This window comes from Idiotropiscis lumnitzeri, chromosome 14 (assembly GCF_059441095.1).
Source record: "Idiotropiscis lumnitzeri isolate Australia: NSW breed Sydney's pygmy pipehorse chromosome 14, RoL_Ilum_1.0, whole genome shotgun sequence".
Classification (NCBI taxonomy): Eukaryota; Metazoa; Chordata; class Actinopteri; order Syngnathiformes; family Syngnathidae; genus Idiotropiscis; species Idiotropiscis lumnitzeri.
The window spans coordinates 6,035,843-6,059,754 of NC_142404.1; the positions used below are offsets into that span (position 1 = coordinate 6,035,843).

Here is a 23,912-nt window from a genome sequence, read left to right on the forward strand (position 1 = left end):
ATAAGCACTGCAATTGAGCTGCAGCCTATCACAGTGCGACAAAGTACACTATGGAATGCTCGGCTGCCGGCACGACAAACATACACTCACGCTCAAATTCACACCGCTATTTAGTCTTCAATGGACCAGCAGCCGGAGCACCCTGAGAAAAACCCATGCAAGCACAGCTCCAAAATGCAAATTTCTCTTAGACGATGTGCTGGGATTGCAATCCAAAACCAAATTCCAGAATTAAAATCAATGTGCAGCCCCAAATTTATTAAGAAAAGTTGGTTAAATGCCAAATGCTTAATTTTGAGCTGAATGTGCATTAACTCCATTACAGTGCAAAATAAAGGTCTCAGCCTGATGTTCTTTTGTGATGTTTCCCTACAGGAGGTCGAGACACTGCAGGGCTGGGTGGGAAAGGGGGCCCGTATCGCTTGGATGCGGGACACAAGGTGTTCCAGGTTTCCCAGGCAGAGAAGGACGCCGTCCCAGAGGAGGTTCGCAGAGCTGCGCGAGAAATGGCTGAAAAAGCTTTCAAAGACAGGTGGGTGGTTGCATTGGAATAATACTCAAAAGCAGAGGTGCACAAAAAAGGTTTTGGGATGGTTCTCAAATAAGCAAGCAGAGGGTTTTTTTTTCCCGACCTACAAGCCTCAATTTAAAGACCTATTTATCTGGGCAAGGATTATATTAACGTGTGCAATATAGCTGTATCATTTTAATATAACAGAATGAACTTTTTTCTTTTTTTCTTCCAGTTTTCAATGTTAGTTGTAAATTATAACATATACTAGTGCTACACGGTCACATCTTATTAAAACAATATAATTAACTGATAATAATTCAAAAACATTATTGGTAACGTGCGTGTATATATATATATATATATATATATATATATATATATATATATATATATATATATATATATATATATACACATACACACACACACACACACTTGTAGATGTATTCTACTAGGAGGAGTCAGAGTCTATACAATTGGTGTGTCTCTCCTCACCGTTTGCCTGCCTCGCTCACACCCCCTGGTTGCACTTTGTAATGTTGCTGTGATGTTAAGTGGCTGGGGTCATGACATGTGGGAGGAGACGCTTTGCAGCCGATTGATCTGTCACGCCTCACCACTTGCACGCCGTGCAGAATTACCTCTCTGTAGTGTAAAAAAGCAAGTGTGGAACAATATGTGTAGAATTTGTGGATAGATGGATAAGGTGCTCCATAGTTGAACCTTTGAAATCCAGCCTCCCGTGTGTGCGCATTTGAGTTTATGCATGTATGCGTGCATGCATGTGCACATGTGAGAGGACACCCTTTTCAGCAGCTCAACCATGAAAGGCTGTCTCTGTTCTCTCAGTTTTGTTCCCTTTTACTTTCTTTAAGCCCCTCATCCGCTCAACCTCCCCAGCCCGTCCTCCTCCCCCCGATTATCGTGACGCACAGTCCTCATCCTCTCATGTCCTCCTTGTGTGAATCACCTCTTCTGTTCTCTCTGTTTAATCCATTCCCCAACTTTTTCCCCACTTAATGGAAAAATTGTATCGCGGCATGCTCTAATAATTGCGCGGCATGCTCTAATAATTGTTCCCTTCCCAAATACAATAGATGCTAATTTAGTTTTTCTTATTCATTCATTCTCATATCCACCAATACAATCCATTGTTTACTCAGCTTCAGGTTAAACATCAACCAAGCTATGATCCTCCCGTTCTAAACTGCCTGCAGTCGCGAAAGCTCGCAGGCAGAAACAGGATGAGGTATGCTGAAAAGGCAGACGCGCACACGCACACACACGCACGCACACACACCCACCACGCGCACCCTCACACACACCACAAGCCTTACTCCAGCGGCTGTGTCGACATGCCTGGCAGGTTTCAGCCATCATCCCCTTTTCAAATGAGACAATCTGTTCATATCAGCATAAACGGACTGTTTTTTTTTTTTTTTTTTAAGAATTGGCAGCGCACCATAATATCATTCTTTTTTTTTTTCCAATGTCTTTTTTAACATTCGCATGCAGAGAAAAATTACAAATTGATTACACTGTTTATGCAAACATGCAACGGCAGCTGAGAATTTCCGTGATAGTTGCCAGTTACTCTGTAAAGAAACCAGTAGTTGTTTTCCTGGATAGAACAATAGTCGTACTGTCGGGCCTGGTCGCTCAATTGGCCAGCTGATAACATCCGCCAATTATGGCCCTGCAAACATCGGCCAAAATTTGCCAACTTTTATTTTTTTACCGTTACGTAATCTAACTATTAACAGCAGTTGTACAAAAGTAATACTGGTCTCATTATTTATGGCACTTAAATCTATTCCATAACCCTATATCCTTAAATGTGTGTATATAAATAAAATGATAATAAATAATACACTCAATTTAAAAGCGCCTTTCAACACCCTAGAAGACACGTTCTGGGAAAAGTTTATTCATACACAATTACTTTATAGATTGCGACTATATTGAAAGTAACATTGGAACAATTGAACTTGGATCCCGGATTTAACCTCTCCACAAAGATTTGTATTTAGTGTCAGAGACTTCACCTTATTTTTGTGGTTGTTTTTTTTTAGGTGTCTCCGCTTTAAGATGAACTAGCCATTCCCTGGCTTTCTTTACCGTGTTAAATTTAATCTGAGGAATGTGGAAGAAATAGCAGCAGTCGCCGTACACACGCATGCACACCAGAGGAATGTGTGGAGGAAGTGGCCGTGCCATGCCTCTCTTTCTGTGGGCTTACTGGGATGTGGCTGGACAACAGTTGCTGCTCTGTAAGAGTGAGGAATGAGTAGTAAACAAGTGTCATCATAGTCTCGAGCTTCTATTCAGACAGGAGCACACAGCTCGTTTTTTTGCAAGACACTCAACATCAGCTCTGTTATTAACCGCAGTGATTACATCTCACCAAAGCGGGGGTTTCCCTTGCTTGTGGCTAGACGGTACAACTATAAATCCAAACTCAGATTTGTTAGAATTTCTGAACAATATTTCCTAATGCAAATTAGTAAAATCAATAACACTGCTGGACAGCAAATTTTAATCACAGCTGGCTTTATATGCCTCTAAATTTATTTTTGAGACTGTTTTAAAATAATTTCTTGACATCTTTTTGTGTGTTGTTTTTAATAACATCAGGTTTTTGAGGTGTTTTCTTTTTTTCTTTTCTTATTTTTTAAATTTGACTCTTGACCATTTTAGATTTAGATTTAGATTTACCTGGGATGACATAAGGGTGCCTGGAGGTTATTACCCTCCCAAACGCATGCGCACAAATACACTCAAACACACGCACGCACACACCCAATTCTATTCTTGGTTTTATTCTCTGCATTCCTTGGCAAGTTTTATGTATGTCACGTGAGTAACACATCTTAATGTTGAATACCAATACAGTCTGTGTAGGCTATGCAATGAAAATTCTCACCCCGGGCTACCACAATTAAAAAAAAATAAATAAATAAAACATTGTGCTAAAGAAAACAAAAATAACCACTTGCATTGTTGTTTTAGTTGATGTTTGTATGTAACTTGTGATTTGTGAATACGTGTACGTCCAGGTTCAAAACTATGCTTTTCTCCATGCTTATGATTGAGATCTCTAATAGTTTTTTTTTTCATTTTTTTTTTAATGTTTATTTCTGTAATTAATATTTTTAAGTGAATTTTTTAAGTTATTTTGTGTTATTTAATAAAAATTTTCGGTTAATTTATATTAAGGGTTTTTTCTTTTTTTTTGTTAGCGTTTTTATGGAAAAGAAATGATGGAACCAAATCATATATTAGAGCTTAAGAACATTCTAGGGAGGCTTCAGCCCAGCTAAAATAGGCCTAACGGCACCAGTGCTTGACTGTTTTTGATCAAACTGAAATGATTTTTCCTTAATTGCTGGACACAACCATTTATTCTTGAAATAAGGGGATAAGAGTTGAAGTAATTTCTAAACATGCTTTTTATACACACTCTGGAGGCAGTATAATGAACGTTTATAATCACATTTTGTCTTTACATAATCTTGATAGATTTATTGCGAGTAGTAAGAATAGCAACTGGGGTGGTAAGACATTTAATAAAGGTGGCAGCTGCCATCTATGAGGTTGACCTACAGGATAAAAGCTTGTGCAACCCACATTTTGCCATGTGTTGTAATTCATAGCCATGGCTTTTCTAAAAAAAAAAAAAAGAAAGAAAGATTTTTATCCCTCTGTGGCTGTACCTAACCCTTAATTCATAAATATTCTAAAATATATTATTTTATTATGTATTATATTATCGTTTTATATTATTATTACTATTATTGTTGTCATTTTGAAATCCAGATGTCTATGTGAAAAAGTGAGGGCAAACTAAAAGTCCTTGTTTGTCCTTGTTTAACTTGTAAGTCATAAAAGTTTCAAAATGTTAACATGCTGTTAATGTTTAATCATAATTATATATATATATATATATATATATATATATATATATATCACTTAATAGAATAACTTTGATAACAAATGACAACTTATTGCAACACTTCTCTTAAACTAAAGGCATGCAACTCTAAATTCGGACTCTCCTGTGTATGCAGTAAAAAAAGATCTGAAAAACAATTGCTTAAAAACGTGACACATCAACTGCTGTCACACAAATGTGAACCACCTAAATTTCAAGTTTTAACACTTTGTTCCCAGAGCAAATCTAATGCAAAGCGCAATCTAATTGTACATTTGGATGGCGTTTTCTTTCTTTTGGGATCAGCTGCTTTACCCGGAACGGCTAGTGAGGCATTGGGCGTCTACCACAAGCACAAAAACACGAAACTTGACTTGCCCTGGCACAAAAATGGAGATGCATCCGGTTTTTACGCCGTGCGCAGTCTACTTTCTGTTACCAAAAATGATCACGTGCGTCTGACTGCCCAGTGAGGTACATCAGTCCCAAACGCGCTAGACTAGTTTAGCGCTGACATCAAAATGATGTTCATGTTTTTACACCGTGCGCTCGGGCACCTGCCGACCTAAATAAGGCCCTAAAGGGCCCTACGCACCAATCCAACGTCAGTCATCTAGAAATTGGCATGTTGGACGGGGAAATGACGGCAACTACTCCAGACCTTGAGAAGTAGTCCCCCTCCATGCCATCGGTCCCGATCGTCACTGCGTAGCCTTTCACCTTATATGTCCAATAACGGCGGTCTTTCTTGAATGAGAGTGATTAATTCTTCTTTGCGCTCTTCTGTCTAGCTGGACGTTATGTCCATAGAGGAGATGTGGAAACATTTGTGAAGTTGATTTAGTTCATGAGGAATCGCTTCAATTTTCACCGTCTGCTTTTGTCACTTCCCGTACTTGTCCAGTGCACCGAGTTGTTAGCTGACAGCCAATCACAGTGATCATTTTGACCAGAAAGCCCGACCCGATTCCACATGTTGAATTGGCCGAACTCGCCCCCCCAGATGCCCCAAAAACTGCTCCGACTTTGCGTTTTCTTTGCGACGGCCTACGTCGGTGTATGAAGGCGTTTTGGCATTATCAGCGTGGCCAATGGATTTGCTGATTCCTGTTACAACTTTGATGCCCCAGTTTATTCCCTGTGAAATAATGATCCATTTTGAATGACACTGTCATCGAGGATTCATCGAACAGTATTTTTATTATTGTGGTTTAATTTGGCCCGCCGCATTGCATCATACTGATAACTGGTTCTTATATTTGGTAGTTTACAATCTCAAAACATTCTTGAAGTGTAACCGCCCTTTAGGCAGGGTTTTTGCAGTGTCGTAATGTATTCTGTCGAGACATGAGGCATTTCCATTGTCTGAGTCAGTAAATGTGTTTGTTTGTTTATGTGGTTCATGCCCGCAGTGTGTACATAATTATTATGTCTGCTTGCATGGAGGCAGCTGCCCTCATGCAAGCAGTCGCGCACAGACAATAGACGCACACACATACACGCGCGTTCTGTCGATACAATTGCAAGCTGTGACACGTACTCAGTTACAGTATCTTCCTATCTCTGTACTTTTGTGCAGTCTCAGTCAGCTTGTCATCACATGTTTCAAATACACACGCACACACGCACACACACACAACACACAAGCGGTTTATGCAAACACCGTGGAGGTAAGACACTCAATGACCCCTGAGGAGGACTGTAAGTATGGAGCAAAATCAGAGCAATGTTGAAGTATTATGATTGGATTACACAATACTAAGCTGTGGCAATTGACAACTGGCCACCCTATAGTTTTCATAAATCAACAAGCATATGTACATTTAATGAATATAAAATTGTATCTGTCTCTCCGCAGGCTGAAGGAGATCGATATGAGCGAGTACGACGCCACCACCTATGAGCGTTTCTCCAGCGCTGTCAGGAGACAAGTTCAGTCCCTGCGCATAATCCTGGACACTTTGCAGGTTTGCTGGTTATGTTTAACTTTTCTCACATACTACTGCATCCCTTTAGGGGAGGGATATTCTTGAACATTCCTGGAAAACCTTGGTTAGACCACTTTAACATTAAAAAAAAAGAAAAGGGGATGTAAGGGTTTTAAAATTTATTCATAAGCTAATACAACAGGAGAAACTAGTCGTTAATGTCAGTGTGAGCCGTTTATTTGCAACGTGATGAAAGTGGTGTGACTCAGTGAACCTAAAGGTTGTGGGTTTGATCCCTGGCCATTATCGCCCTTTACCATTTGAATATGTCAACTTTAGCTGATAAATCAGTTGTTAGTCGATAGAAGGATATTTTTTTTTTTTTTTTTAAATGTGGCATCGCATTGAAACTTTAGACATCATAACATCATTTCTTCATCATCCAAGACGACACCCACTTGTTCAACAATTCCTCACCATTGCAAGACTTCAAAAATCATGCACAGTGGTCACTATGTTTAGAATTTTGCCCACATGCTCTAAAGTCCAAATCCTTAAAGATGGACTACTGCTACTAATATACGCATGAGAAAACATTGTTTTATCACATTTATATACTGGCAACCAAAATGTAGTAGCGCTGAAATCAGGAACTTAAAGCAGCCATATTGGCTGCATAGCGTTGAGGGAGTGATGTCATTTCATTGTTTAGACTTGGTCCTTGAGGACCCGTGTGAGTACTCAAGTGCAGGTGTGTCGAGGTGTGTGTCACATCAGTATGATTACAGAGCGGCCGTGCTAGCTCTATTATTCTCCCATCCAGGTGTGAGACTCTTTTGTGCACATGTCATGTGATTTTTTTTTTTTCCATCCAGGTGTTTGCCACCGACCGTGTAAGCGGCATCTTTGAACGTGAACAAGAGCGCTTATTGTTTGTCCTCGTCACCGCAGGCCTTTAACATGAGGGCGATTACGCGTGCATTGCCATGAAGTCATGTTATTTTTTTATCATACCTGATGAGTGATTTAGCTCACACCTACATGCACGCAAACGCACACACAAGATGAAGCATTCCTAAAAGCTTTTCAGCAATATATTGCTTGTATGGGATTTAGCCAAAGCCCGCCTCATTCTTTCGACTCCCAGAAGACTTTGCGACATATGAGCACCTGCATGCGAGATTGTGAGCGTCACATAAAATGATCCAGCACACCCGTGACCCTAGTGAGGGCAAGCCATACAGGGGATGGATGGATGCGGTTCTATATATTTTGTTGGGTCTTTTTTTGTGACTCATTTCTAACAGCTGCTATGCAAAAGCCAATGCTCAAATTCTGTTTCTATGTTTATCTTTATTTTTTGTCCTTTTGGCCGTCAATGGTTTCTGTGGTAGTGTCACAAAAACAGCATTCTTATGAAACCACACAGAATATGTCTATTTTCTGCTAGTTTACTGCGTGTTTCTTTTTTGAAAAAAAAATGGATCTGGAACGCATCTCTTTATATACTGTATGAAGAAAACATTTCACAGTAAATGACATTCTTTTATTAGTATTGTTATTTAATTTTCACTACTTACATTTTTGTAACATTGTGTCATCATTTGGGAAAAAAGTAAAGAAAAAAAGATACCAATTTTCAAATGGAGGGATGAAATGTAAAAATGTTACCTCCTACCAGTGATTTGTAATCATGAGCGCTCTTTCACAGTTGAGATTTTTCTGACTAAAGTGTTCAATGTAGCCTTCCGGTGTTACTATTTTTCAGTGGAAAAAGCAACTGTTTTTATATGCGTGTCTGTTCCAGGCTAAAGTCAAGGAGCGCCAGTGGCTAAAGAACCAGGCTCTGGGAGAGCTGGATGATGCAAAAATCATCGACGGCCTCACCGGCGAAAGGTCTATTTATAAACGCAGAGGAGAACTGGACCCCGAAGTAAATATGATTTGCTCTTGTTTTTTCTCGCGCACTGCACCACACCTTTAAACACGCACACAATTATGCCACACACACACGCGCACACACGGTTGACCTCTATGTGTCAGTCAGTACATTCCAGTGGTATATGTGAGATTATTATTATACTCTGGCGTTCTTCTTAGGCGTCATGTCTTCTACTCTTATGCATACTTGTTGATCTGTAATTCCTGTTCTAATTTTACACCCTTAATGTCATCATGCATTGTTTTTCAGCCTCATTTAGGTCCATACTTAGCATATTTATAGTCCAACAATGAATCGTGCTTGTTTAATAGTTTCCATCAGTTAAGATCTCCATTTTTCATTGTGTTTGTGTTATATGTTCTCAGCCTGGCACGCCACAGCAAAAGCCCAAGCGTCTGCGTGTGCTGGCCGACGTGTCAGGAAGTATGTACCGCTTCAACGGCGTGGACGGCCGATTAGAGCGTACTATGGAGGCTGTGTGTATGGTCATGGAGGCCTTGGAAAGCTACGAGCATAAATTCAAGGTGAGGGTGGTTACACCTCAGCATCCTGTTTGCATTTCAACGTTCCTCAAGGCAATGATCTAGAACCACTATGTTTCACTCTGTAAAGTGTAACCTCCAAAGTAGGATACAAACTGTGACACTTTAGTTTGTTTCAGTTGCATTTTCTTCTCCCAGGAAGTAATGTAAAATGAATGAGTTTAAAGAAAAAAAAACACTCATGAGCTAACACCTCCCAAGGTTTGCTCACATTTTGCAAAACGTCCCACAAGGTAATGATTGAACTCTCCGACTATTGTTTGACTTCTAAGGCATTTCTTTCCAGCATTTTGTAACTTTGAATTTACAAATGAACAAATGTCAAAACATGACATTATCAACCTGTTTGGCAACACACTTTTACAGTTTATGAAGGAGGACACAGAAAATCTCATTAGGTCAAACATCAAAAAGTGGTGCTATGATGAGGTTGCAATTTGGTTTAAAATGCGTTTATTTTATTTTAAAACGCATTTTCCTGCCTGGCAACTGTGCAAACGAGCAGCCACATAGTCTGGAAACAGCCTGGTCATAACATCTCATATTAAATACAGAACATAACATCCTGAACTGAAATAGAAGCCTTGAGCCGACGATGCCAGGCCGAAGTGCTCTTATCCTGGAAAGCTGACAAGTATATGGAAAACATACGCATTCGACACGGCTGTGTAAGATGGGCTGAGGATAGGTAATCAGTTTGTGTATTCATAATCATGTTTTTATACACTCATTAATATTTAAACACACACACAGACACCGTATCCTGAAGATGGGTTTAGTTAAACAGACCTTTACACCGTGAGTTGTGATTTTCTGCCTGCTGGAGTCCCTGGTGATTAGTTATTGATGTTTTTCCTGTCTCCATGGAGACAGACCCCCATTGTCTGCTGAGGTATGAGTTTTCTTCTAATAAAAAGGCAGAACGCAGGGTGAGAGTCAGAGGGTGTACGGGATTGAACTGGCAAGACGCCTGTTTCGCCTCCTGGCTCCCTCTCCCATTCTGAATGGCGCAAAACGAAAACTTTGCCTGGTTTATTTTGGCTTTCAGTCATATTTAATAAGTTATTTCAGTCTAAAAAAGGCGTCAGGGCATTTTAAACCTGACAGCTGACATACTCGAGTGGGCATCATATGGCAGCGCACCCCACCGTAACCTGCCATGAGGGCTAGGGTCATCTTCAGTGCCATTCTAGGTCAAGGTGGCGCTGTTGCAAATAGAAAGTTGTTCCAAAATGACAATCATTTCATTTTTGCCATTGATAAATCTCACCTGTTCTTTTTCTTGACCACAGTACGACATAATGGGCCACTCGGGCGACGGCTATGACATCGAACTGGTCCGAGCGGACAAAGTGCCCAAGAACAACAAGCAGAGGCTGAAAGTTCTCAAGGTAGATGTTTATGGAAATGTTCATTTATTATTGCTGCAGACTCTACTGACCTCTGCCAAAGTACAGTCGAAGCTCCAGAATCAAACATGATCCACTGCACAATAGGTGATTGATGTTCAAGTTGTTGAGATTTCAAATCGATTTTACCCACAGGAAGTAAAAGAAATAGAAATAAACTGTTCCAGGACCAAAATAGTGACATCTTCAATGCCTACTGTAGGGACAATTTGAAATTTTATCATTCAGGACTATAAGTATAAAGCGACATTAATCACTGTACTATAAGGCTAAAATAAAGTAAAACTACTAGCCTTTTCAATTTACCTCTCAGACTTGCAAAGGAAAGCGAAGCGTAAGGTGTTCTTGGAGTGCTACAATCATGAACAGGTGTTTTCTAGCTCCTTTTGGGATGAATAAAGCATTATGATATTTAATTAATCCCACTCTGTTCCCTGAAGTGTCTCACTGTGACTCTTTGCACAACTTGATGTCAAGGGACAATTTTGATTTGAGTGAGGAGGGCTTCATTTAGTCAGGGTATATCCTTGTCTAACCACCATCTTGTGACATCCACTGGTCTAGAATAAACCTTTGGTGGGGGAGCATTAAATATTTGCAGATTTTTGTTAGTCGCAGCATTGTTTCATCCTTATCCACTGTGTATGGTTTTGCCACAGTCAGTGGTAGTAGTTTGTTGTGACATCACAAAAAAAAAAAATACAGCAAAAAAGCAATTTGCACTGATGGAATTAATCCTTTGGGTCACCCAGCTAAAGGCTCATTGGATTTGTTGGCTCTCTTCTTCTGCACAACAATTAATCCCATGACTTTTTGTCTGTGTTCCCCCCCCATTATTCCCTCCCATCCGGTATAGACTATGCACGCCCACTCTCAGTTCTGCATGAGTGGCGACTACACACTAGAGGGCACAGCGGCCAGCATCAAGGAGCTGGCACGGGAGGAGGCCGATGAGCACTTTGTGGTGGTGCTAAGTGACGCCAACCTGGAGCGCTACGGCATCCGGCCCGAGCGCTTCGCCCAGGTCCTCACCTCAGACCCCCAGGTCAACGCCTTTGCCATTTTCATCGGGTCTCTGGGCGATCAAGCCGAAAGGTGAGGAGTGGGTAAATAGAGGATTACAGGATGCTGACAAGGGAAAGGGTCAATAACAGGAAGCAAGTTAAATGGGAGGATTGACGGCGGCGACTCAAAGAAACACATTTATAAATCATCTACAACACGCTGTCAAAGTTCAATCACTTTAACAACAAAAAAAATAAATAAAAAAATAAAGTCATACTGCCCAGACTTTCAAATTGGTGTTTCAAGCCTGGGTTAGAGCTTTAGAAAACACCCCAGGTTTGAAAATTGGGTTTTAAAGCAGCTTTAGGTTTTCAAACAAGGGTAATTCTTAAAAAAGAAAAAAAACTCGCATGATTTCAAATTAGGGTTTTAAAACTGATTTAGGGTTTCAGGTCATGGTTTCAAATTAAGGTCTTAAATCGGGATGAGTTTCAAAGTCGAATTTCAAATGAGGGTTTTCAAGTTAGAGGGTTTAAAACTAAGGTTTGACATTCCAAATAATTTTTAATCAAGAGTTGGAGTTTCAAGTAAGAGACAAGCAGTTAGGTTTTAATTTAGGATTTCAAGCCTGTTGTAGGCCATCGTCAAGCTTTCAAGGCAGGTTTAGTGTTTCAAACCAGTGTTAGGTTTCCAAAGACTCAGCACTTCCACTATAAGAAATACAGATTGGGAAGAAGAAAACAAAGCTTTTTCTCTCCTTCTCCAAATGTCAAGGAGAAAGATGTCCTCTATTATTGTTTACTATCTGCGCTTCCTCTTCTTTGTTGTTGTCACAGAAAGATGGATGAGACTGTTGTCCTCATCCATTGACCAGAGAAATACTAGTGCTGTGTTCACCCTTTATTCTCCTCTTTTTTTTTTTTTTTTTTAAATTTGCTGTCTTTTTGTGCATCAGACTCCAAAAGACCCTTCCAGCTGGGAGATCCTTCGTTGCTATGGATACCAAGCAGATCCCCCAAATACTGCAGCAGATCTTCACATCAACCATGCTGTCAAGTGTCTGACGGTGCCTCTGACTGATGGGAGACACACACGCTCACACACAAATGCTCACTATTTTATTTTTGCAACCCAAAAGTCAAGTGCTCGGATCGCCTAGCTTCTCGGGGATGAGCGAGGAATGCCCCACCTGAGTGAGGACTCTCTTTCAAGGCGGCCGCATTCGCTCATGCCCGTGGCGGCCTTGTCAACACGCTCAGGTCTTTCCGCCCTGGCTGATCGTTATCTCAGTCCTGCGAGGAATCTGAGATCTTATTTCATGGTCAGGCCTCCCACTCTGTTCCCTGAAGTGTCACTCTGACTCTTTGCACGGCCATCCCATCGATTATTTTTACAATAGGTAACACAAATGAGTGTTGTATGAATGGTTTTAAATTCTATGAAAACAAACAATTACTTCACCATCTTTTCGTATCATACAGGTGTTATCATTTGAACTCTAGCTTGCTAGCAGTTCTGGTCACGGCAGTTGTTGCTAGACAAGAGCTCGTCACACGTCCATTTTTTTATAGTGCTTGTCTTCATTAGAGGTCGCGGCTGAGCTGAAGCCTAACTGAGCGGATGAATAGTGGGGTTTACTGTGGAATGGTCGCCAGTAAATCACAAGGCATAAATAGACAAGCAACCATTCACACTCATTCAAACCTATGGACAATTTAGAGTCTTCAATGAACCAAACACAGAACAATAGTAAAGCTGCATGTGAGATTCAAACACCTAACCTCCAAACTGTGAAGAAGACATGCTTAGGTCACTTTGCTGCTCGCCCCAGATCAATTACATGACAATTCTATAAATTCAGCTGTATGGAAATTATACAACTTTAGCTAGGTAAAAAGAAAAAAAAGAATTGGAATAAGACACATATGGCGCCTTGAAATGTATTCATATCCCTTCAAAGTGTTTCACATTTTGTGACGTTGCAGTCACAAACTTAAAATGTGTTTTGTTGCTATTTCCTGTAATAGGCAAACACAACGTAGTACATCATTGTTAGATGGAGCAAAAAGGATGAAGATTGTCAAAATTTTAAGCAAATATAAATCACCCTTTTGTATTCTGATACCTCTGAATATAATCTAGTGCAATCAATTGCCTTCAGAAGCCACAAAATTATTAAATAGATTCCACATTAGAGGGTGACATGGGAGAGAATTTTCTCTCCTATCTCATCCCACTCTCACAGAAACAATTGTGAAAAAAAAGATGAATAAATTAATTAATTAATTACTTTAAAAAAAGGGATAAAGTGCCGTCCCGGCCCGGTGAAAACGACTCCCATCCCATCCTGCTCCTTTTCAGAGTGACTCCCACTTCCGTACGCTCCCATTTTGGAGGTCTGCTACATTAAACAGCATCATACAAGTGGGAATGATTTTCTTCAGCTGCAACAGTGACTCTGGTGTGAGATGATAGGAAAATGGATGAAGGAAGGTGATCTTGGAAGACAACCTGTTGGACGCCTGCATGACCTCCAAGGACATTCATCTTCCAGCAAGGTTTAAAACTTGGAAACATACTTTATCACTTCCTTACCTGTTCACAATTATGTGCTATAGGTCGACCACATGAAGTCTCAAAAAACATTGACTCAGAAAGCGGGCAAATGTGAAAGTCCGAGGGGTGTGAATACTTTTTCAAGGCACTGTACTGTATGTTTGCTTGGCTTCTATGCCCCACTTAACTAAGGAAAGACGGCAAGAACCGACAGGTATCGCAACACTTTTCTCCAAAAAGAGAACATTACTTGACACATTAATTTTGTTCTTAGTGCTCACTGTTATAGGTTCAATATGAAGTACTCTCTCTTCACCACAATGCCATCCGCACCACACTTGCCTCAAATGCAAAATCACCACAGTACACGCTCAACTATGTCAAACAATATGACCGCATTCATTTTTGATTAATTTGACCTCTTGAAATGTGTTGTTCTGATTTAAAAATTTAAAGCAGAGCACAAATGAAGCAATGTATATTAAGAATGCACATCGATATATACAGTGTAATGTATGCAATTGTACATATTAATTTGGGTGATCGTAAATCGAGTAGATGGTTTTAATAAAAGACTGAATGTTAAATCCTCTTGTTTGTTTGTTTTATTTATTTAATTATTTTGATACTGCACAATCTTCAATTGGCTGCAGTGTTCCATTTTCTTGCTGCACTCCGAGATAAAATGCGTTCCTCGCCATAAAGAAATAAATAGAGGAGACCCGCCTTCTCCACCATTGTTGTCAGCGTGTGTCTTTGCAGTGATGTGTTCATTGCTGGCTTGGGTTTCATAGTTGCCCGTCAAGTGGAAAACTGACCTGCCCAAACTGAGGTGAGTAGTAATGTACTTGCAGTGGAAAAAAACATTTTCGTTTAAGAGCCGAGCGAGCTGATAGTCTGTTCCACCTCCTTGACTCATCTTCGTTTTGGGTAAATGTCCATGAATGAATTTTATTTTATTTTTTTGTTATCTTTTTACTGGGGTGGGGATTCTTTTTCTTTGCTGTGCTATAATCACAAATATTTAATAACCATGAAATCTTTCAGTCTCTGTGAATTTAATCTACATAATAAAGAAAAACTGAAAAATGCATCTTAAAATTGTAAAGCAAAAATATGCGGATAATTGACACCCATTAGAATTATTTGGGAATTTTTTTTTTTTAAACCAAAAAAAGAGAAATCTTGACTAATCAGGGTAATGCTGACGCAAAACAATTTCTCTGAAAAATGAGGGCTCCCCCCTTTAAAAAAAAAAAAAAATTCAATTATAAAATATCCGCAAATGGATAAACCTGAAAGTGCCGAATGTTGACAATGCAGTGGTCAGCTGTGTTTTGTTTGCAATTTCTTGCAAAATTCCTATAAGATGTAAAAAGTGTCAAGTACAATACAGTTTTAAATTTATTGCTAAAGTGCTTTAACGGTCCAGAGAAGGAGAACACAAGCGCCCACTCACTCACCTTCCCTAGCTGCCCTCGTTGGGAATCTCCCACAATGCACCGGTGTTCTTGGCTCCCGTGACCTCTGGCTGGGCGGTAATTACACTGTGCTCCACTTTCTCCCTTCGCTTCATTTTATTGACATGGTGTGTAACACTTAAAAGTCAGCCGTCGTTTCTCAATACGATGCCGCCTAGACGAGTGGCGGCGTCAAACGTGTTTGCTTCAGTTGAGTCGGTTGTTTAAAAATAAGAAACGTGAGCAAACTATTTCAAGGGCAATGTCGTCACGTCAGTGTGAAGTCTGGAGAATCAAACAAACATAGATGGTGGCCATGTTCATCACATGCTTGATTGATTAATGACTCTGATTGAAGGCCGATGTCGCGACAGCGCAGCAGGTTTGGGGCAAGAGGGTATGAGGTGGTGGTGGGGGGCTTATCGTTACTCTTAGCAAAGCAGGATGATTGATAGCCGGCTGTCAGCGTGCTGGAGTTCACACTGTAGGAATGTTACGACGTGGTCACAAGATTTCTCAACCATACGTGTGTGTGCGTGTGTGTGTGTGTGTGTTTTATCATGTTTCAGGAGTGCATGGGGTGTCAAGTAGGGAAGTCATTTTTTTCCCAACATGTTATGTTTGTTTTGTTTTTTGTATTTAAACTATTTTACTTATAAACACATATGTTCATTTACTAGTACTGTCAAGCGATTACATTTGTTTAAACTAATTAATCGCAAAAAAAAAAAATCTGTAATTCATTGCTGGTATTTTAACAATCCTCGTCATCATTCTGTTCTCATTTTTAAATAATCTGGCCAAGATGATTAAATTGGATGTTCTGAGCTTGCAGGAGGTTGCTCTAAAGAGACTGGAAGAGTCACAGAAAGGCAGATTAGAAACAAAATAAATCACCTGTTGTCAATTTCCGGCTCGCTGTTTGGATCCTTGTTGCAGAACTGCAAGTTCTGAAACCCTACTGACATTTACAGCGGGTCAGATTAAGTTCACCTGTGAAGGTTATAGGGCATATTAGGTTGATCCAGGAGTTTCCCCCGGAAGCCTAATATCCCTACCTTTTTTTTTTTTTTTTAGTCAAGGGTGTGTCAGTGTAATGAAACACATCTGTCTATCACAAACGCATGTTAACATCGGTCTTTGTTCAGAGACGTTTTCACATATAATTTAAACTGATGTATATGTAGTCACATAGACAGAACATATCAGTGACTCTCTGTCCCTAAATGGTTGCAATAGCCGGTTCGCAAACACTTGATGTCACGTCTTAATTAACTTGAGAGGAGATTTATGCACCGCTTCGCTGTCAGGGCCAAAGAACCTGACACTTAGAAATGCGGACCGTCAGACTTGTTGGCCTCGGATATTTGGACGGTTTGATGAAGGACATGTTCGGGCAAAGATGTGATTACAAGACCTGCTCGTCATCACATCAGCTGTGATTAATGGAAGTAGGCTGCAGGAGCTTCTCTTCACTGTCATGTCCGTGCATTCATGGCCTGTCAATTCAGAGAGGAGTGCGCTGAAAGCACAAAAGAGTATCTGGACACTTGATCAATCCTTTCTGAAACACATCCAAGGCAATGTGAACATATGAATGTGTCTTCACCAACATGCAAGCCATTTTGTGCCGGGCAAAAGATTAGCACAAAGTGTAATCCAACTACGGACTAGTGGTGTTTTCTTTCTTTTGGTATTTTCATAGAGGGGTGCAGTTAGAAGGTGGATAATTAACCTTGGTAAATTTTACGTGTCATTTTAGTTTTACGTGTATTGAGAGGTTTTCCTAATCTAAAATCTGAGCCTTGGCTCAATAAAGGTTGGGAAACTGCTCGTGTATACACGAATTCGACAAAAGTCTTGAGACATGTGGACCTTCACCAAAGACAATTGAACTAAGAGGTCCAGGCCACCTCCAGATTGATCATGTCATAAATATATATATATATATAGTTTTTTGCCCTGTTCTCTTTTTTTTTTCTTCATGTCGTAATGCTTCTCCATTACTAATGCTTCCCTTCGCCAAAATAGTTGGAAAATGTGAGTCGTCATGTTGCGGTCAGCAGCGGACGCATGCAGTGATTACTGTTCCCCTTGACTACGACTAAACATTGTTTTCTTGAGGAACTCACTGTCTACTTGTATGCAGCTAATGTCCAGAATCTTTATTTAAGGAGTTTCAAAGACAGTTGAAAAAAAAAAAATGAAAAAAAAAAAAAAAATTTCACAGGCTTGATTTATACCATGCTGACAAGAAAATCACAGCTCCTTAGTTCCAATTAAATGTAATTTTGGCTTGTGGTGCATTTTTTCGCAGCCAGGCTTCTATTTTGAATATACATGTGCACATTGTGATTTATAGGTGGGGTAGACGAGGCATGTATGTAGATCCTGCAACGTAGGACGACACCGAGACATCTTGACCTCTACACACATTCATTCAAGTCATGTATACTTTATTTATAGCATCCAAAATAACAAAAGAGGCATCTCTGAGAATCAAACCTGACATTCCAAAATGTGTGTGTCGCTAATGTAACCAGGAAAGAGCAGATAGAAACTGCTGGGCTACTTACTAGGTGTTGCTTGCTGGTTGGTAGTAGTTGGCTGTGAGTCTGACATTTGACTCTATTTTTTTTTTTTAATGCGATGGTGGTTAAGAGTGTTAATGAGTATCTCTTACATATGAAAAGTTGTAAGAAACGGAACTGATTTGCAATGATAGAGCTGTTCAAAGGTCTTTAGTTATGAACGATGTGTGGCTATACTTTTGCAAGCCAAGGCAGGCAAGCAGCAGCTTTTTTTTTTTTTTATTTAATGCACGACTATTATAATGTTAACAATATCAAAAACATACACCTGTAATACATAGTTACTCATATAATTTCACCAATTACTGAAACACGCCACACAAGTACATCTAAAATACCAATAAAACACCACTAGTTAACTCTATTAGTGAAAAATATTTTTGTGTTCTGTCAGTATTTTACTTGAAGCAATGTTATTAGAAGCACTGTTCTCCATTTACTACTGAAATTATTATATGGCACAAAATAACAATATTCTTTTCCATTCTCCGATTGGTTTGTTCGAGCAAGACTTAAATGGGACCTATTTTATTTGCATCTTGTTTGTCTTAAATTGAATAATCAGCTATGAAGTATTCCATTTGAAATTCCACTTGTAAAGACATTCCCGTCAAAAAAAAACGCAGCTCTTTACTGACTGTGCGCATCTGGTCTGGATGCCATGGCGACAGGCGTCAACAATGAGAAATCAGCTCGGCTCCACTGTGACGTCCTGATGTCTGAGTGACGAACGCCGCTCTTGATGCGTTTCGCAGATTCCTCTCGCTTCCTCCTCCGCACTTTCATTCCCCCCTCCCCACCACAAGACCACCGCCGTGTCACACCAAACTGCCAACTTGAGCCACCCCCTTATGTCTCCTTTCTCAAACCACAGATGCCACAGATAGTTGAACATCATTCCACTCAAGACAAACAATGAAGAATGATTTAAACCCCCTTCCTTTCTCCACACAAGCACAAACAACGGTGGGTGTACAGACATTGACCCCCCCCGCCCTGGGGCGAGAGTCACTAATGAGCATAATGATGACGAATGATGAGAGTGCTGTCTGGTCGTTTGTGAGTGGTTTGCCAACACAGCTTGACAACATTCCCGCTGCAAGGTCCCAAAGCATGATAGCAACGGCTAGAAAACTTCTTGACCTGACTGATTTCCTCCACTGGAGCCAGGAAGTTGAAGCCAGGAGTGATGACGCATTTTGGAAGAACAAAACTATGGTCTCATTGTCTTTCATGCTCAAAGCTCCAATTTATTTCAGGGTCACTGTATGTACATTAATCAACTTTTTGGGGGGTTATTTACACATCAAATGGGAAAAGAATTACTAATTAGTATTCTCCCATTCGTACCTAATTGCTTCAGCAGACAGGAAATACCTCTCTGGATGAATGCAGCTTCCTCATTTTCCCGCCAGCTGAGTGAGCGTTCACATTTTCACTCCAGCTGAGTGCAGGAAGGACACTTGAAAGTTTCTATTTGATGCAATTCCATATTTGTATGTTTTTTTTTTGTTGGACTCACAATCAACCCAAGACACTGGAAAACTATTTGAATAGTATGCAATACTGAATAACAAATGTAAAATAAAAATGATTAAAACATATTCCATGGTCATCTATTCTATTAAGCGGTTTATTGTGGGTATGTTGGAGCCTATCCTAACTGGCTTCGGGCAAGAGGCGGAGTAGACTCTGAACCAGTTGCCAGGGTACATATATTCAAACAAACATTCGCGCCTTTGGACAATTTAGAGTCGTCAAAACCTACCATGCATTTTTTTTTTTTGAATGTAGGAGGATTGAGGTAACATGAGTACCCAGAGACAACCCATGCAGGCACAGGTGAAACATGCAAATTCCACACAGGAACGCCAGAGGCTGGAATCAAACCCACGACCGCTGAACTGCCATCGGGATGTGCTAAGCAGTAAGCACGTTTTAAATTGCTGCTGCTCACCTGAAAGCGTTGCATTTGTCTCAACTTGTTCGGCGTAATTCACACTCAATGACATATACATTTATATATTTCACAGAGGGCAAGTGCAATCATGTTCGATGTCTTGTGTTGAAGCTGCAGGTGTGTCTGAGATAATGAAAAGAAAATCAACTTTTATGAGAACAATTTTTTGAAAATTTCATTTGGAATGAGGAAATCTGGTGGATCAACGGGCGGGTGGGGGGTGGCGGGTTGGTGGTGGCTGCTCTTCTTAATCTGTCTTAGTTTGCAGAATTTATCTTAAGGGTACTTGACATGGTGATTTAAAGTTCAACCTTCATTTAGTGCCTGAGAGAAAATGGACGTTTGAAATGGGTTGGGACGTAAATCAGAGCAAGAATGGACAGCGCAAAGGGAAAGGAGGTTAAACAGAGCTTCATTGTTTCATGGCTTTTCACTTAAACACACATACACACACTGTATATAAACATAGAGCAGTGTTGGTTTTGCACTCCGCCAAACACAAACATTTTACCCTTAGGCCATTGCCTTTTTTTTGCCTCCTTTCCATCACTTACAAGTGTCATTTGTTTCTAAAACGTTTTTTTTTTTGCAAGTCTTAGCACATTTTGTCCAACCAGTCCTGTTGACTTTACAAACCGTCCATAACAAGTCAACCATGTGAAAGACTGAAAGAATAAGCCGCCAAAATTGCATAAACACGTCACCACACAGTGCATCAAAACCACTTTTCTTTTTAACATCACAAATTCCGAAATAATTTGACAATGATCAGCTAATCAAAGTAAATGTGTTTTTTTGTTGTTGTTGAGTTATGTGTGTTGTCCAGAACCCATTCATGGTGGATGAGAGGCTGGCAGTACATGAGATGGCTCCCTGCGGACACACCACAACTGAAAAATGTTATGAGTCGTTATGTTTTTTTGATTGGGTCCGCTCGTATAGATTTGGGACTTGTCTCCATGCCAACATGTGCATTTGTGTTTTGTTTTTTTTCATTATTATTTATTTTTATTTATTTTAACGTCGACCAATTGAAGCTTGAAACAGGTGATGTTTGATTTTGGAGGCTCGGCGTGGTGCTTAAGTGCCATTCTAAAAGCGCAATTGAAGTGCAATTTTCTTCTAACGGAGCTGTGATCAAGTCACTATCACTCAGAGGGGCTTTCCCCTCCTCCCACTTGAGAGAGTTGTCACTCATGCAGAATAAGCATTAATTACGAGACGCTGGTGCACTCTTGGGAAAGGGGCAACACCTTTGACCCACCTCTCAGACCGGCCATGGTGCAAATGAAATGAGGTTGAGTGAACCGACAGGAAGGGAAGAGAGGTGAGCAGGTGGAATATGTCTTTTTTTTCAAGGTGTGCTGCATTTTGGTATTCAGCACATGAATTGGAAATGAGAGCATCAATGCATCTGCTTTAAGTGCACTTATTCACGCCCTTCCTTACAAGAGGTATGACCAAAATGCCATTTAAATATGAACGAAATACATGTGCTTTTATTTTTTTCATATTACATTTCTCAATGCATGTATAGAGCATCTACTATTTAACAACAAAGAGATTTTGAAGCAAATAACAAAATAACCACACTGATTTTTTTTCCCAGTGCAAATGGCTCTCTTGCATAAATATTACCACTCAAGAATAGCACAAAACTATTGAACAGCAAACCAACATCCAGTGCAAGAACTCATTTTATTGTTATTATGTTATATATATTAATACTGTGTTGCTGTTTGTCCCGCATGTCATTCTGTGTCATTCCAAAGCCACAAAAAATTATTAAGCCTTCTCGTGTATGACAATGAGGAAAAAATGATCATGTTGACTCAATTATACGACATCAAGTGGTTGCACGAAATAAAAAATCTGTATCCAAATCCCTTTTATCAACAGTAGTCTAAATATAAATCCAGATGATCTTAATTCGTGCTACTACTTGATAATATGAAATTGAGAAAATTCAACAAACCATTATTTTTTTCTGCAAAGTATAGGGCACTATAAGGCTTGATGCAAGTGCAGTTAAACCAAGTCTGCCAAGTCTGCTATCTAGTGGTGAATGGTGATATTACAACTTAAAACCAGCCGCAGATTTTTTTTCTTTTCTGGGATTTTCTTTCACACATTTCCCCCTCTTTTTCATGAACAATATATATTGAATGTTCATCGGAATTTTTTTCAATTGCTTGGTTACAAGAATAATAAATTTGTTATTATTTATCCTAATGTATTTTAATGGGAGCAAGTTATACGCAGACGTTTGCCATTTGCCGGCCGACCCGATCGATTGTATACAGTGGACCCCTGCTTTCGGCCAGTTGAGCAGGCCTCCAGATACTCATCCCTGCTATACAGCCAATGACAAGTTACACCCTCGCGTTTACCACACTTGCCAACCTATGATGCTATCGGAACCTCATGTAGCGACCATGCTCTTTCACAGTCAGAGGTTAGTCTAGCATGTGTCACATCGTCCTTTCTCCTCTGAACTTAACTGAACAGCGAACACCTTGAACAAATGTGGATTATCATTAACAGTAGTCGTTTTTATAGTTTTAAACTTTGTTATTGGTTTACTGTTTGTGAGTGTTTTTGATTCAGATTTTATGTAAAGCATGTTGTGTCAGCGGCAGCTGTTTTTAAGTAGTACTCTATAAATAAAGCTGAGTTCAGGGTAGAGTTGAGAGTATGTTTCTTCTTTTGTGTTTCTCTTATGCAATGAGTCACGAGTGGAAAGATAAGAGCCACGCACAACGTGTGAGTCATTGTGTGTGAATGGTCATCCTTTAACACTACGAATGTGTACTGGCAATTTTGATGTTATGTTTGTTTAACATAACATTGACAACGTTCAATGGTTATTATGGAATGTATGCCCACAAAATGTTCTATAGTTGATTGATCACTACTTGACTACTTCACACCCACAAGGGTGTGAAGCATCTGGCTACTCCGGACACACTGACCTCATTCGTGAGGCCCGGGAACGTCGTCTGTCCTCAATTAATCCCGACCCTCATCATCATCAACCACTTGCCACGTCATGCGCTTCCTGTTTAGACATCATAACATGGGGTGTTAGTCAGCTGGGAGATAAGATCATGATTGCAAGGATTCACAGTGTAATAGTCCACTGTCAAAGATTCACCATTGTCTGGAAATAACCTTGCATACTTTGCAAATATTGTACCATGTATATCTCTAGCACATCATCTCAGAACAAAATACCGTGCTGAAGTTACCACTGGGCCTTGCAAACCAAGATTGCTGGAGTGTGATGCTTGTGGCCCCTTTTGAGAAATGTTTCAACAAAAAATGCCTGTAAAGATGACTCAGTTTAGATCGTAATCAAGAATCAAAGAAAGCGATTAGAACTGGTGATTTTGCACTCATTCCAAGATAGTATTCAAGAAAATATCACAAAAAAGAGTCATTGAAAAACGTGATTAATCGCAATTAATCATGAAAATTATATATATATATATATATATTTATTTTATTTTAAATTTATTATTTATTGATTGCCTGATTTACAAGTATCTTTTTTACTTGTTCAGTCATGTATTTGTCATTTCAGATTTAGTTTACCCAGTGGGTGAAGTGGCCGTGTGTTCCAATACTTTTGCTTGTTTATAATACATAAATGTCACCAACTCACAAGGTTGGCCAGCCGCCCTTCACAGTCTACTGATCATATTGCAGGAAGCTGGCATGGACACATTCACATCTCTGTGTTTTTATTCCACACAGTTGGCAGAGGGGGGAAGTTTTGAGAATGGATCCGGTTTTCACTCCCGATTTATCACATATGGTCCATTTGTGAGGGACTGTCAATATAGAAAAACATTGTTTTCTATGTGAGATGGCCTTGAGCATCTATTGCATGGACGGAACTAAATTAAGGAAATCTAGACATTCTTTCTTCATATAGCACACAGCCTGGAAGCTCATGATGGGAAGTTGACTCATAATGTGGACTTCCATAATACTTTCACAATCACAAGTCGAGATTCTGTTCCGTTTTCAGCAGACTTTGCTGCCATTAGTTTTTATTGTAACCACAGTAAC

The 23,912-nt window shown here is 39.9% G+C and overlaps 1 protein-coding gene across 1 annotated transcript in view; it reads left to right on the forward strand.

Annotated features, from left to right (window-relative positions):
* vwa8 (von Willebrand factor A domain containing 8) overlaps positions 1-14,418 on the forward strand; it is a 54,119-nt gene extending 39,701 nt beyond the window's left edge. Inside the window, exons 40-46 of the mRNA XM_088315590.1 lie at positions 376-532; positions 6,304-6,412; positions 8,181-8,306; positions 8,681-8,839; positions 10,150-10,248; positions 11,123-11,361; positions 12,227-14,418. Coding sequence (XP_088171716.1) covers positions 376-532; positions 6,304-6,412; positions 8,181-8,306; positions 8,681-8,839; positions 10,150-10,248; positions 11,123-11,361; positions 12,227-12,335 — 998 coding nt within the window. The 3' untranslated portion in view covers positions 12,336-14,418. The remainder of the gene's footprint in view (positions 1-375; positions 533-6,303; positions 6,413-8,180; positions 8,307-8,680; positions 8,840-10,149; positions 10,249-11,122; positions 11,362-12,226) is intronic.
* The last annotated feature ends 9,494 nt before the right edge of the window (positions 14,419-23,912 follow it).